Here is a 13,982-nt window from a genome sequence, read left to right on the forward strand (position 1 = left end):
ATATATATATATATATATATATATATGTATACTTATCTGTTTTTATGTATACTTATATACACATATGTATACATGTATACACATTTGTATGCATATATTTGTGAAAAATTCTATATCACATTGATTGATTGAGGAAGCCTGCTTCGTATTACAGCACGTTTTTAATTGTGATGAGAACGGACTTTTCTGGAAAAACATGCCAAAGCGGGCTTATATCACAGAAGACGACCTCTCGTTCAGTGTATATACATATATGCAATATACACTATATATATATATATATATATATATATATATATATATATATATATATATATATATATATATATATATATATGTATATGCATATACAGTATATGTATGTATATACAATATATATATGTATATACAGAATATGTATGTATATACAGTATGTGTGTATATATGTATATATAATATATATAAATGAATATATTATAAAATATATTTTGCTGGTACGTCATAAATATAAAGGTATAAAAACATAAAATAAATATATTTTAACTACTAAATTAGTATAGCACTTTATATTGTGTTCAACGTGTACAAACCTTAACTAAAATATGGACTTTTGTCGAGGCTGGAACCAAATATTCATATTTTCATTGTTTCTAATGGAGAAAAAAAAAAGCTCCACTATACAAACTTTTAGATTTACAAACCCTGTTCAAGAACCAACAAAGTTTGTAAATCGACGTTCCACCGTCGGTTTAATTAAATATTTTTTTTACATATTATAGAAGAAACATATATGATACTGGTACGTCCTTACTATAAATATTATATATTTAGATAACACTAAAAAATGTCTATAATTTTCATGAATTGAAATGAAATATTCTAAATAATAGGACAGGCTCCACCCCTGATAAATGCATTGAAATATAATAAAATACAATATATATTGCTGGTATGTCATAAAATAATACATATGTTTAAAATAAAATTATTATGAAACAATACAAATTATTATATGTTTTAATTGAAATAGATTTAAAATGTTTATGTTTATTAAAATATTAGGCTATAAAACCATTGCAAAACATGTGCATGATCTTATTGTAGTGTTTCGATGTGTTACGGGTTAGAAGGTTAACTGCTCCTTAGCAGATTTAGCTGTCCTTCCCTTGCATCATTTGGCCCCGCCCACCACATTACGTGTGTGTGTGTGTGTGTGTGTGTGTGTGTGTGTGTGTGTGTGTGTCGCTAAGCTGTCCTCACTTGTTAAACACGTCCTTTGGGGGCCTTTGAGTGTTGACAGATCCCAAACGGGGTTAACAACAGCACATCTCTTTTCCTGACACAACATGCACTAATGGTCTTTTAAACAGGGCGGGTGGGGGGTACTCTCATGGACCTTATTAATCTTTAATGCCCCCTGCTGCTCATGAGAAGTCTGTAATTAGTCCTCAGGCGATAATTATTGATTTTCCACCGCTTGAGCGCGCATTCATCCCGAGATGCTTTCTCCCTCTCGGAGGATGACAACTTCATGCTGCTTCAAATTGCCGCCATTTTGAACCTGCCCTTGTCCCGGCAGGTACCTAATAGACCGCCACACGGACCTGGAGAGGCAGTTCAACATCGACGGCGACGACGGCGAGATCACGCTGGCCAAGGCGCTGGACCGGGAGACGGACATGTGGCACAACATCACCGTCACCGCCACGGAAGTCCGTAAGTCAACGACCTGGGCGCGTTTTTTTTTTTTTTTTTGGACTGATCCGTGTCAGGGAAAGATAGTAATAAATAACTAGGAAAATCCCGCGGATATTTGGATGGGCCTGCTCTCTGTGCCCCGGACCGCTGGCCTGCTATCTGTGCCCCAGACCGCTGGCCTGCTATCTGTGCCCCAGACCGCTGGCCTGCTATCTGTGCCCCAGACCGCTGGCCTGCTATCTGTGCCCCAGACCGCCGGAAGCCGCCATACTGTGAAGATGGTGCAGAGTGTCCGAATCTGTGAGTTTTAGGTGTAACTTTACAAAATGAGCTACAGAGCTAGCCTAAAACGTTAGCATGTGCATATTAAAATGCTAACGCAAATGTGCTAACGATGGCGTGTCTCACATGTCAATTAACACGGCTGTAATGTGTATGGCTTCGGAAATAGAGAAAAAACGTGTACATTTAGATGGAAAAAGTTAGCATGCTTGAGTTAGCCAGCTAGCATGCTAAAAGTTAGCAAGTGTCACATACCAAGTTATATGACTCTAAGGTGTATGGCTTCGGAAATACAGAAAAAACGTGTAAAGTTAGATGAAAAAGTTAAAATGCTTGAGTTAGCTAGCTAGCATGCTATCTTTTGCATGCTAAAAGTTAACAAGTGTCACATACCAAGTTATATGACACTTCACCCTTGCTCCTGATGGCTGCTGGTTAGCGCCTTGCATGGCAGCTCCCGCCATCAGTGTGTGAATGTGTGTGTGTGAATGGATGAATGTGGAAATAGTGTCAAAGCGCTTTGAGTACCTTGAAGGTAGAAAAGCGCTATACAAGTATAACCCATTTATCATTTATTTATAAGGTGTATGGCTTCGGAAATAGAAAAAAAACGTGTAAAATTAGATGAAAAAGTTAACATGCTTGAGTTAGCTAGCTAGCATGCTATCTTTTGCATGCTAAAAGTTAGCAAGTGTCACATACCAAGTTATATGACTCTAAGGTGTATAGCTGGGGAATTAGAGAGAAAAAAAGAGTACATTTAGAAAAAAATAGTTAGCACTTTAATTTTAGCATGCTAACAGTTTGCAAGTGTCACGTACCAAGTTATATGACTGTGGGGTAAACGGTTGCAAAACTAGCTCAAAAATGTATTATGCTAATGTTTGATGCTAGCAAGCTAACGGTAGCATGCTATCAGTTAGCATGTGTCACAAGTGTGTCCGAATCTGTGAGTTTTAGGTGTAACTTTACAAAATGAGCTACAGAGCTAGCCTAAAACGTTAGCATGTGCACATTAAAATGCTAACGCAAATGTGCTAACGATGGCATGTCTCACATGTCAATTAACACGGCTGTAATGTGTATGGCTTCGGAAATAGACAAAAAACGTGTAAATTTAGATGGAAAAAGTTAGCATGCTTGAGTTAGCTAGCTAGCATGCTATCTTTTGCATGCTAAAAGTTAACAAGTGTCACAAACCAAGTTATATGACTCTGGGGTAAAGGGTTACAGAACTAGCTTAAAAAGTGAGCACGATAATGTTAGCATGCTAGCAAAGCTAACGTGAAAATTATAATAGTTAGCTTGTGTCACATACCAAGTTATATGATTCTAAGGGGTATGGCTGGGGAATTACAGAAAAAAAGAGTACATTTTGAAAAAAAAATGTTAGCACTTTAATTTTAGCATGCTAACAGTTTACAAGTGTTACATACTAAGTTGTATGACTGTGGGGTAAACGGTTGTACAACGAGCTCAAAAAGTTAGCATGCTAATTTTTGATGCTAGCAAGCTAACGGTAGCATGCTATCAGTTAGCATGTGTCACATGTCAATTAACACGGCTGTAAGGTGTATGGCTTCGGAAATAGAGAAAAACGTGTAAAATTAGATGAAAAAGTTAGCATGCTTAAGTTAGCTAGCTAACATGCTATCTTTTGCATGTTAAAAGTTAACAAGTGTCACATACCGAGTTATATGACAATGGGGTAAAGGGTTGCAAAACTAGCTTAAAAAGTTAGCATGCTAGCAAGCTAGCGTGAGCATGTTAATAGTTAGTTTGTGAAACATACTAAGTTATATGACTCTTAAGGTGTATGGCTGGGGAATTAGAGCAAAACGAGTAAATTTAGAAAAAAAAAGTTAGCACTTAAATTTTAGCATGGGGTCATGTTCAAACACTGATGACATCTATTAAACAAGACAAGAAGCAAGGAATTAAACAGAGACAGAATTCAATTCAGCTCAATTGAGGAGAAACGCGTAGATGCTGTACCCTTGGACAGTGTCGTCCCACGCTCTGACAAAATATTGTACGCCTCCTCTTTTATTTGGACTTTCCCTGATCACATGGCGACAGCTGTTTCTAAGGGAGGATGGTCGTAAACAGCCATCGCCTTTGGTTACAAAAAGGTTGCAAAACAGTTTAAAGAAAAGGTGCCTGGAGGGAGGTCAGGCCCTGCCTCCTCTCCGCTTTGTAGATCTCGGGTGAAGACAAAATCTTCCTGTGGTTTACAATACATCAAAGAAACCGACACCCTCATGTCGCTCCCCATCCTACACAGTGGAGTTTTACACGCCTTTTGCTTGGTAGGATCAAAGACAGTTTTTGTCGAGCTGAACCCAATGTAACACAAAGTTTTGTGATAACTTAGATACAATTATTCTGACAAACGCTATGGACAGTTTTACTTCCGGTTCAAGGCATTAAAACGGGAAGTACATTTTCAACCCGCGACACCTGCAGTGAGCAAACTCGTCCAAAAGATGGCACTATAGCACACACAATAATACGCCATTTCAATCCTTATATTAAGCGCACCGTTTTATATGTAGGCAATTGGTAATTAATTATTGGTAATGCTTGTTTGAAAAATTTCCTCCAGTAAATAAATACAACAACTCAAAATAATCCGGGTCACCAGCTTGCGCATCAGAAATAGTCAGAAGGACTGGAAGTAGGCCTGGAAATAGTCCACTAAGGCAGGGAAATTTCAGCACTGCGTCAGAGCAAGAACGGTAGAAAGTGCCCTAAAACCAAACCACCCTGAACTGGGAAGGTGGCGCTATCTGCACGTGCAGTCACTCAGCCGGCAGGCAGGCTTGAAGAAGTTCTCCCCCTAAAAAAAAACAACCCAGCTTTCATTTCGCCTCACAATTAAAGTGCGCCTGCTTTGATTAAGCACGGAGGGGTGGCGAAAGGCGGGGGGGTGGGGGCGTGAGGGGGGAACAAGTTACAAGCGGTGTAAATTCGTCTTCCAGTCGCTTTAAGGGCTACATTAAGCTTTATCGCAACTTACAGACCCCCTCAAACAATCTGTATGCAAATAAAGCCTCACGCGGCTCAAGCTCTTTGTCGCTCTGCCGGAAACATTTTCCACCTAGTCGGTGTGGTTTTTTTTCGGGGGACGAGGGTAGGGGGTTTTTTGGGACAGGGGCGGGTGGGGCCTGGGGGGGTTCCGCAGATGTTCTTTAATCTCCAAGGCGTGTCTCTTTTTTATTTATTTTTTTAAAGTGTTTATTTTCCACGTGTTAATGTTCCCACGCAAATTGACTACTGAGATGTTTTAATTCAATCAAAGCCCAGCAAATTGGTGCGCGTAAATGCCTCGGCGGGCCTGAATGCTAACTGCTTTGCACTGATGCAGGGACGTGTGCACAAGTTGTTGCTCTTTTAACCACATTTTGACTTTGGGACCGTAGATAAAGAAATTGTTGCGACGTCGCACAGAGTTGAGCCCGGAATAATTTTGTCGAATACACTTAAAGTTCGATGTAATGCAGTCGACGTTGGACTTGGAGAAGGCATTCGACCGTGTCCCTCTGGAAGTCCTGTGGGGAGTGCTCAGAGAGTACGGGGAATCGGACTGTCTGATTGTGGCGGTCTGCTCCCTGGAGAGGAGGCTACACCGGATAGTCGAACCTCGGATTCAGGAGGAACAGTGTGGTTTTCGTCCTGGTCGTGGAACGGTGGACTGGCTCTATACTCTCGGCAGGGTCCTTGAGGGTGCATGGGAGTTTGTCCAACCAGTCTACATGTGTTTTGTGGAATTGGAGAAGTTATTCGACCGTGTCCCTCAGGAAGTCCTGTGGGGAGTGCTCAGAGAGTACGGGGAATCGGACTGTCTGATTGTGGCGGTCTGCTCCCTGGAGATAGTCGAACCTCGGATTCAGGAGGAACAGTGTGGTTTTCGTCCTGGTCATGGAACGGTGGATAGGCTCTATACTCTCGGCAGGGTCCTTGAGGGTGCATGGGAGTTTGTCCAACCAGTCTACATGTGTTTTGTGGAATTGGAGAAGTTATTCGACCGTGTCCCTCAGGAAGTCCTGTGGGGAGTGCTCAGAGAGTATGGGGTATCGAACTGTCTGATTGTGGCGGTCCGCTCCCTGGAGAGGAGGCTACGCCAGATAGTCGAACCTCGGATTCAGGATTAACATTGTGGTTTTCGTCCTGGTCGTGGAACGGTGGCCTGGCTCTATACTCTCGGCAGGGTCCTTGAGGGTGCATGGGAGTTTGCCCAACCAGTCTACATGTCTTTAGTGGAATTAGAGAAGTTATTCGACCGTGTCCCTCGGAAGTCCTGTGGGAAGTGCTCAGAGAATATGGGGTATCGGACTGTCTGATTGTGGCGGTCCGCTCCCTGGAGAGGAGGCTACACCGGATAGTCGAACCTCGGATTCAGGAGGAACAGTGTGGTTTTCGTCCTGGTCGTGGAACGGTGGCCCGGCTCTATACTCTCGGCAGGGTCCTTGAGAGTACATGGGAGTTTGCCCAACCAGTCTACATGTGTTTTGTGGAATTGGAGAAGTTATTCAACCGTGTACCTCGGGAAGTCCTGTGGGGAGTGCTCAGAGAGTATGGGGTATCGAACTGTCTGATTGTGGCGGTCCGCTCCCTGGAGAGGAGGCTACGCCGGATAGTCGAACCTCGGATTCAGGAGGAACAGTATGGTTTTCGTCCTGGTCGTGGAACTGTGGACCAGCTCTATACTCTCGGCAGGGTCCTTGAGGGTGCATGGGAGTTTGCCCAACCAGTCTACATGTGCTTTTTAGAGAAGACATTCAACTGTGGGAAGTGCTCAGAGAGTATGGGGTATCGGACTGTCTGATTGTGGCGGTCCGCCCCCTGTACGATCAGTGTCAGAGCTTGGTCCGCATTGCCGGCATTAAGTCGGACCCGTTTCCAATGAGGGTTGGACTCCGCCAAGGCTGCCCTTTGTCACAGATTCTGTTCATAACGTTTATGGGCATAATTTCCAGGCGCAGTCAAGGTGTTGAGGCGATCCGGTTTGGTGGCTGCAGGATTAGGTCTCTGCTTTTTGCAGATGATGTGGTCCTGATGGCTTCATCTGGCCAGGATCTTCAACTCTCACTGGATCGGTTCGCAGCTGAGTGTGAAGCCACTGGGACGAGAATCAGCACCTTCAAGTCCGAGTCCATGGTTCTCGCCCGGAAAAGGATGGAGTGCCATCTCCGGGTTGGGGAGGAGACCCTGCCCCAAGTGGAGGAGTTCAAGTACCTCTGAGTCTTGTTCACGAGTGAGGGAAGAGTGGATCGTGAGATCGACAGGCGGATCGGTGCGGCGTCTTCGGTAATGCGGACGCTGTATTTCTTCGCAAAACAAAAAGTCATAACTTGAATAATATGATCGCTTCTTGATAACTGACACATTTCATCAAATAGAAAAAAAAAATAGTTGATTTTTTTTTTTTGAGGCAAATTGATGCATTTTCAAATCTTTTCTAGAACATAACGTTAATAAAGATACTGTTCATTGTAAATTGACCAACATTCGTTTCTTTTTTTCAATTTTTTGGGGGGGGTTAATAGGAAGACAATGTCATGCAGAGGTGTACTTATAACAATTTAATAGTGAAATTATACTATTTATTAGGGCTGTGAATCTTTGGCCACCACACGATTCAATTCGATTTTTGAGAGCCCCGATTCCATTCAGAATTGATTCTCGATTCAAAATCTATACTTTTTTAAAATAACTTTGGGTGCCAGTTCTATGATTAACTACATTCTCCCGTAAAATAGATAAACAGCTCCAAGCAATTTCTATGTTTCTTAAAAGAAAACTGGTTTCGGTTGAATAAAATCCTACCCAAACATTTAATAAAGTCAAATACAATTTTGGCAACACGAGAAGTATCCAACACTTCTCTTTTCTAAAGTACAGCAGATCAATCAATCAATCAATCAATCAATCAATCAATCAATCAATCAATGTTTATTTGTATAGCCCTAAATCACAAAAGTCTCAAAGGGCTGCACAAGCCACAACGACATCCTCGGCACAGAGCCCACACAAGGGACGTCGATGGGAATGACAATGAGAAACCTTGGGGAGGATCGCTATATGTGGATAACCCCCCCTCTAAGTACAGTCCCTAGTAGATCCAACATAACAGTGAGAGTCCAGTCCATAGTGGGGCCAGCAGGAGACCATCCCGAGCGGAGACAGATCAGTAGCGCAGAGACGTCCCCAACCGATGCACAGGCGAGCGGTCCACCCCCGGGTCTCAGCTCTGGACAGCCAGCAAATCATCCATGGTCACCGGAACCGGTATAACCCAGCGAGGGGGCAGAGGAGAAAAGAAAACGGCAGATCAAGTGGTCTAAAAAGGGGGTCTATTTAAAGGCTAGAGTATACAAATGAGTTTTAAGATGGGACTTAAATGCTTCTACTGAGGCAGCATCTCTAACTTTTACCGGGAGGGCATTCCATAGTACTGGAGCCCGAACAGAAAACGCTCTGTTAAGATAAGGGCATCTACCCTCTACATCCAAAATATGATTTGCCGGAGTGGCTGGACAGGACAAATAAAAAAATAAATAAAAAAAGACAATTTATTTTTGTCTTTTATCGATTAAGAATCGTTTCAAATCGCGATAAATCTGAAAATCGATTTTTTTTTTAAAACCCCTACTATTTATCGATTATTATTTATGGAGTGGTAGGGGGCACGGAAATGTTTCTCCTTCCTACAGCGCCTGTTTTGTAGAGCTGTGTGAGAAATTCCAAGCCCGTCTGACTTCGTAGTTTAATAACAGCACCCATCATAAAAATAAATTAAAAAAGACAATTTATTTTTGTCTTTAATCGATTAAGAATCGTTTCAAATCGCGATAAATCTGAAAATCTTTTTTTTTTTAAAACCCCTACTATTTATAGATTATTATTTATGGAGTGGTAGGGGGCACAAAAATGTTTCTTCTTCCTACAGCGCCTGTTTTGTAGAGCTGTGTGAGAAATTTCAAGCCCGTCTGACTTCATAGTTTAATAACAGCACCCATCATAAAAATAAATAAAAAAAGACAATTTATTTTTGTCTTTAATCGATTAAGAATCGTTTGAAATCTCGATAAATCTGATTTTTTTTTTCTTTTTAAAACCCATACTATTTATCGATTATTATTTATGGAGTGGTAGGGGGCATGGAAATGTTTCTCCTTCCTACAGCGCCTGTTTTGTAGAGCTGTGTGAGAAATTTCAAGCCCGTCTGACTTCGTAGTTTAATAACAGCACCCATCATAAAAATAAATAAAAAAAGACAATTTATTTTTGTCTTTAATCGATTAAGAATCGTTTCAAATCGCGATAAATCTGAAAAGCGTTTTTTTTTTAAAACCCCTACTATTTATAGATTATTATTTATGGAGTGGTAGGGGGCACAAGAATGTTTCTTCTTCCTACAGCGCCTGTTTTGTAGAGCTGTGTGAGAAATTTCAAGCCCGTCTGACTTCGTAGTTTAATAACCGCATCCATCCTAAAAATAATAGCGCAGGCATCAAATTAAGAGTGTATTTTCTGACATTTTGTCCCCTGACCAGTAAGTTTTTCCGACTTAAACTAAAAAACATGCAAAACTCTTTTGGTCGTCCTTCCATGAACCAGGAAGTCGCCCGCTAAATAAAACACACCAAATGTTTACAGATCACGTTTCTGACGGCTGTCAGGTGCGCATGCAAACATATCGGCTTCCAATTTACATAACTAAGGAATAATAATAACAAATAAAGCATTTTCAGGGACCCTCAAAGGCGACTGTCAGTCAGCAGCGGTGAATAATTCCAATTAAAATCTCATTTGTTGAAAGTGCCTTTAATTGTCTTTTTCAGACCTCAGTTATACTCATTAATATGCTGGGTTTTTTTTTTAATAAACCCTCATGTTTTAAACATGACGGTGTACTCGGGTGGAGGGGTGAATTGTTTCTTTGTGTTTTGCATCAGCCAGAGGTAGATTGATGCGGCTTATCATCCGTCCTCCCATCAGCTCAGGAAATGAAGGAAGAAATCAAGGCGGAAAACAAAAGGAAATTAAAACTAGGTCACGTAATTTTACCTGGGATTTCACCCGCCGCCTTGTTGTTTTTTTCTTTCCCTCCCCTCTTTTGTGTGCCACTCACCGCGTTTCCCAGGAAACCACAGCCAGGTCTCCAGGGCGGTGGTGGCTATCAGGGTCATGGATGTGAACGACAACGCCCCGGAGTTCGCCACGGAATACGAAGCCTTTCTGTGTGAGAATGGAAAACCAGGACAGGTAAGAAAAAAATTAATGGTATTTTTCTTCCCCTGGCGGTTTATCCACCTTTTTTTTATTCCCACCTTGTACAGAAAATGAAAGAAAAACAGGGAATTACATTAAAATTTTAGCGGAGGAACTGGGAGGGTTTTTTTTTTTTAGCATTTAATACAATAACTCATTATAAAGTGCACTGTAAATTTTGATGCTGACATCAATCCAATATATGTCTATGTATTTGATTTAAAAACCTGACATACAATGTAAAAAAAAAAAAAAAAAATTCCAGAGATTTTACAGAAAAATAAAAAATAAATTAGCAGTTCACTTGCTAGAATTTTACAAAAAAATGTATTGTGATTTTTACAAACAATTACTGTAAATTGGCAATCAATACCAATCAGGGATGGTTAGCGTTCACATTTGAGCCGAATTTTACCAAAAAAATGTATTGTGATTTTTACAACAAATTACGGTAAATTGGTAATCAATACCAATTAGGGACGGTTAGCGTTCACATTTGAGCCGATACGGTACCGCTTCCCTCATTATAAAGTGCGCTGTACATTTTGATACTGACATCAATCCTATATATGTCTATGTATTTGATTTAAAACCTGACCTACAATGTAAGAAAAAAAAAAAAAAAAATCCTGTAGATTTGACGATAAAATAAATAATAAAAAACTAGCAGCTCGCTTGCTAGAATTTTACCCAAAAAATGTATTGTGATTTTTACAACAAATTACTGTAAATTGGCAATCAATACCAATCAGGGATGGTTAGCGTTCACATTTGAGCCGATACAGTACCGCTTCCGGACATCTGGGAATCGATACAGGTACTCAACGGTACCAATTTCCGGTACTTTGTTGTGTGTTAATAAATATTAACAGTTTTTGATGATAAAATCCCCCCAAAAATATTTAAAACTGAGCTGGGTATAATAACTGCTGTCCAGTTGTTTTGTTATCACTTTTCTGAGTGTCATTTGTAGGGCTGCAACAACTAATCCATTAAATCTATTAAAATCGATTATTAAAATAGTTGCCGATTAATTTAGTCATCGATTCGTTGGATCTATGCTATGCGCATGCACAGAGTTTTTTTTATTTTATTTATTTATTTATTTATTTATTTATTATTATTTTTTTTTAATAAACCTTTATTTATAAACTGCAACATTTACAAACAGCTGAGAAACAATAATCAAAATAAGTATGGTGCCAGTATGCTGTTTTTTTTTCCAATAAAATACTGGATAGGATAGAAATGTAGTTTGTCTCTTTTATCCGATTATTTTTTGATTAATCGAAGTAATAATCGACAGATTAATCGATTATCAAATGAATCGTTAGTTGCAGCACTAGTCATTTGCAAGCAGGACATGCAGTTGCAAGTCCAAGACGTTAGATGGCAGTAGTGTAGAGTTTATGATGTTCAGTCTTTGCTGAAACTAGTCATTTGTTGCGCTTTACAAAGTGTTAATATGGCAAGCACCAACTGTTTGATCTTAGTTGTAGTTTTTAATTTATTTTTAATCTGACGTGTTGAAATCGCCATGTAAAATCGCTAATGCTAACCGGTAGCATGTGGCCAAATGTATGTAAGCGTCAAGATATCGTATTTTTGGAAGAGTGGAGCCTTACTTTACTTAGGTTTGTTGGAGTCGTGGCATGGTAAATGGCAACATTACCAAGAGGTGGTTTGGCTCAGTCGGCTCTCAGTGCTGCTGGAGTGATTGCCAAGTGAAGTCACGTGCAACCCGGGTACCGTAACACAGCAACGTTGGATTTTACAGGAATCGGCAAAGTACCGGATTCAGTACCCATCTCTAAAACCACTCGTATATTTCCGTTAAAATTCTGTCAACTTAACGGCCATTTTTTATTTTTTTGTTACTATAACATTTTTGCTGGTTGTTTTTTTTACAGTGCATAATTTTTGCATTACAATTCTCATGACTAAGCTGCCAGTTTTGTAAAAATAAAACTTTTTTTTATTTTTTTTAACCGTGCTCTGTAAAGTATGTCAGTCAGTAAAGTAGTCGCAACTTAGTCTCCAGAATTTTACTGTAAAAAAATTGGTTTTGTTTTTACAGCTAATTACGGTAACATTTTAGCGTAAAATACACCAACTCATTTTAAAGTGCACTCTACATTTTGATGCTGACATCCATCCAATATATGTCTCTGTATTTTATTTTAAGATGTGTAGAGAAGCCCGTATCATATGCCACAAAGCAATATATAATGTATGGCAACATATGCTAATGTGTCTGAACACAAAACATCCATAATTTATGTTTGTATTATTAGAGACAAAGTCAATTAGTTTAATAATTTATAACATTAACAATTAATACATTTTATGTTTACAATATACTTAAGTCAATACAAAACGCAGTTAAAAATGTCCCCCGGGACGCACTTTTTGGAGATGTTGGTTTGTGTTTTTGTCCAAATGTTGTATTAATTATTAAATAATTATCTAAATACTACAAATATATTCTATTGGCTAATATATCTGTCTGTTTCGGTCAAATATAATAAGTTATATTAAGGATTATACGTTCGCAAATCTACAATTTTGGGTGAACTGGCTTTGTTTTAAAGGACAAATATTCATTTTGGATTTCTTTTTTTTAAGTGTTTTAGTGTATTTATTATGTAATCAAAATTATTACTGATTATTCGAATCCAATACCAAAAAGAAAAACAAATCTACAGATAATTAATTTTTTTTAATATTAGAAAAATCAGTGTACGTTTCATCTTTTTGTAATTTTATTTTTTTATTTTTAAAAAAAAATCCATGCCATAAAAAATGAAATAAATAAAAACAATTCTAGCTATTAATCTGAAATGATGCACATTTTACACCTCTGGTGCAGACAAAGGGTTTTGTTGTTTGTTTTGTTCACATCTTAAATTATATAGTAAATTATTTATAGGGCGCTGTCAAAAATATCAAGTTAACTCATGTGACTAATCACAAAAAAGGATGCATTAATCCCACACATATGCAGATACATCACGCAATTTATTTTGACCAAATTGAAGTAAAACATGTAAAAAAATGATCCTGTATCACAATAGAATTTCATTTGTGTCTAAATATTTTATAATATAATATAATATAACTATAATAATTTTAATTGAAGTAATTTAAACAATGCTACCTGGTGTTAATCTGTGATTAATCATGATTAATCCAAATTTAGAAGTGTGATTAATCTGATTTTTTTTTAAAAGTATCATTTAACAGCACTAATTATGATTATATCAATACCTATAGAATACTAGGATAACATATATATATATATTTTTATACATCTGATATATATATATATATATATATATATAGTTATATATATATACAACATATATATATATATAATATATATATATATATATATATATATATATATATATATATATATAGTTATATATATATAACATATATATATATATAATATATATATATATATATATATATATATATATATATATATATATATATATATATATATAGTTATATATATATATATAACTATATATATATATATATATATATATATATATATATATATAGTTATATATATATATAGTTATATATATATATATATATATATATATATATATATATATATATATATATATATATATATATATATATATATATATATATATATATATATATATATATATATATATATATAACTATATATATATATAACTATATATATATATATATATATATATATATAT

General features: G+C 37.7%; 2 protein-coding genes across 3 annotated transcripts in view; one reads left to right on the forward strand and one right to left on the reverse strand.

Moving 5' to 3' along the window:
• The window catches only part of LOC133642670 (cadherin-8-like), a 70,899-nt gene extending 60,484 nt beyond the window's left edge, over positions 1-10,415 (forward strand). The window contains exons 7-8 of the mRNA XM_062037022.1: positions 1,559-1,695; positions 10,109-10,415. Of these exons, the coding sequence (XP_061893006.1) occupies positions 1,559-1,695; positions 10,109-10,311 (340 nt within the window). The 3' untranslated portion in view covers positions 10,312-10,415. The remainder of the gene's footprint in view (positions 1-1,558; positions 1,696-10,108) is intronic.
• cdh8 (cadherin 8) overlaps positions 1-13,982 on the reverse strand; it is a 465,099-nt gene that overhangs the window by 244,691 nt on the left and 206,426 nt on the right. The window lies entirely within an intron of this gene.

The sequence above is a fragment of the Entelurus aequoreus genome, linkage group LG02 (genome assembly GCF_033978785.1).
Source record: "Entelurus aequoreus isolate RoL-2023_Sb linkage group LG02, RoL_Eaeq_v1.1, whole genome shotgun sequence".
NCBI classification, from domain to species: Eukaryota; Metazoa; Chordata; class Actinopteri; order Syngnathiformes; family Syngnathidae; genus Entelurus; species Entelurus aequoreus.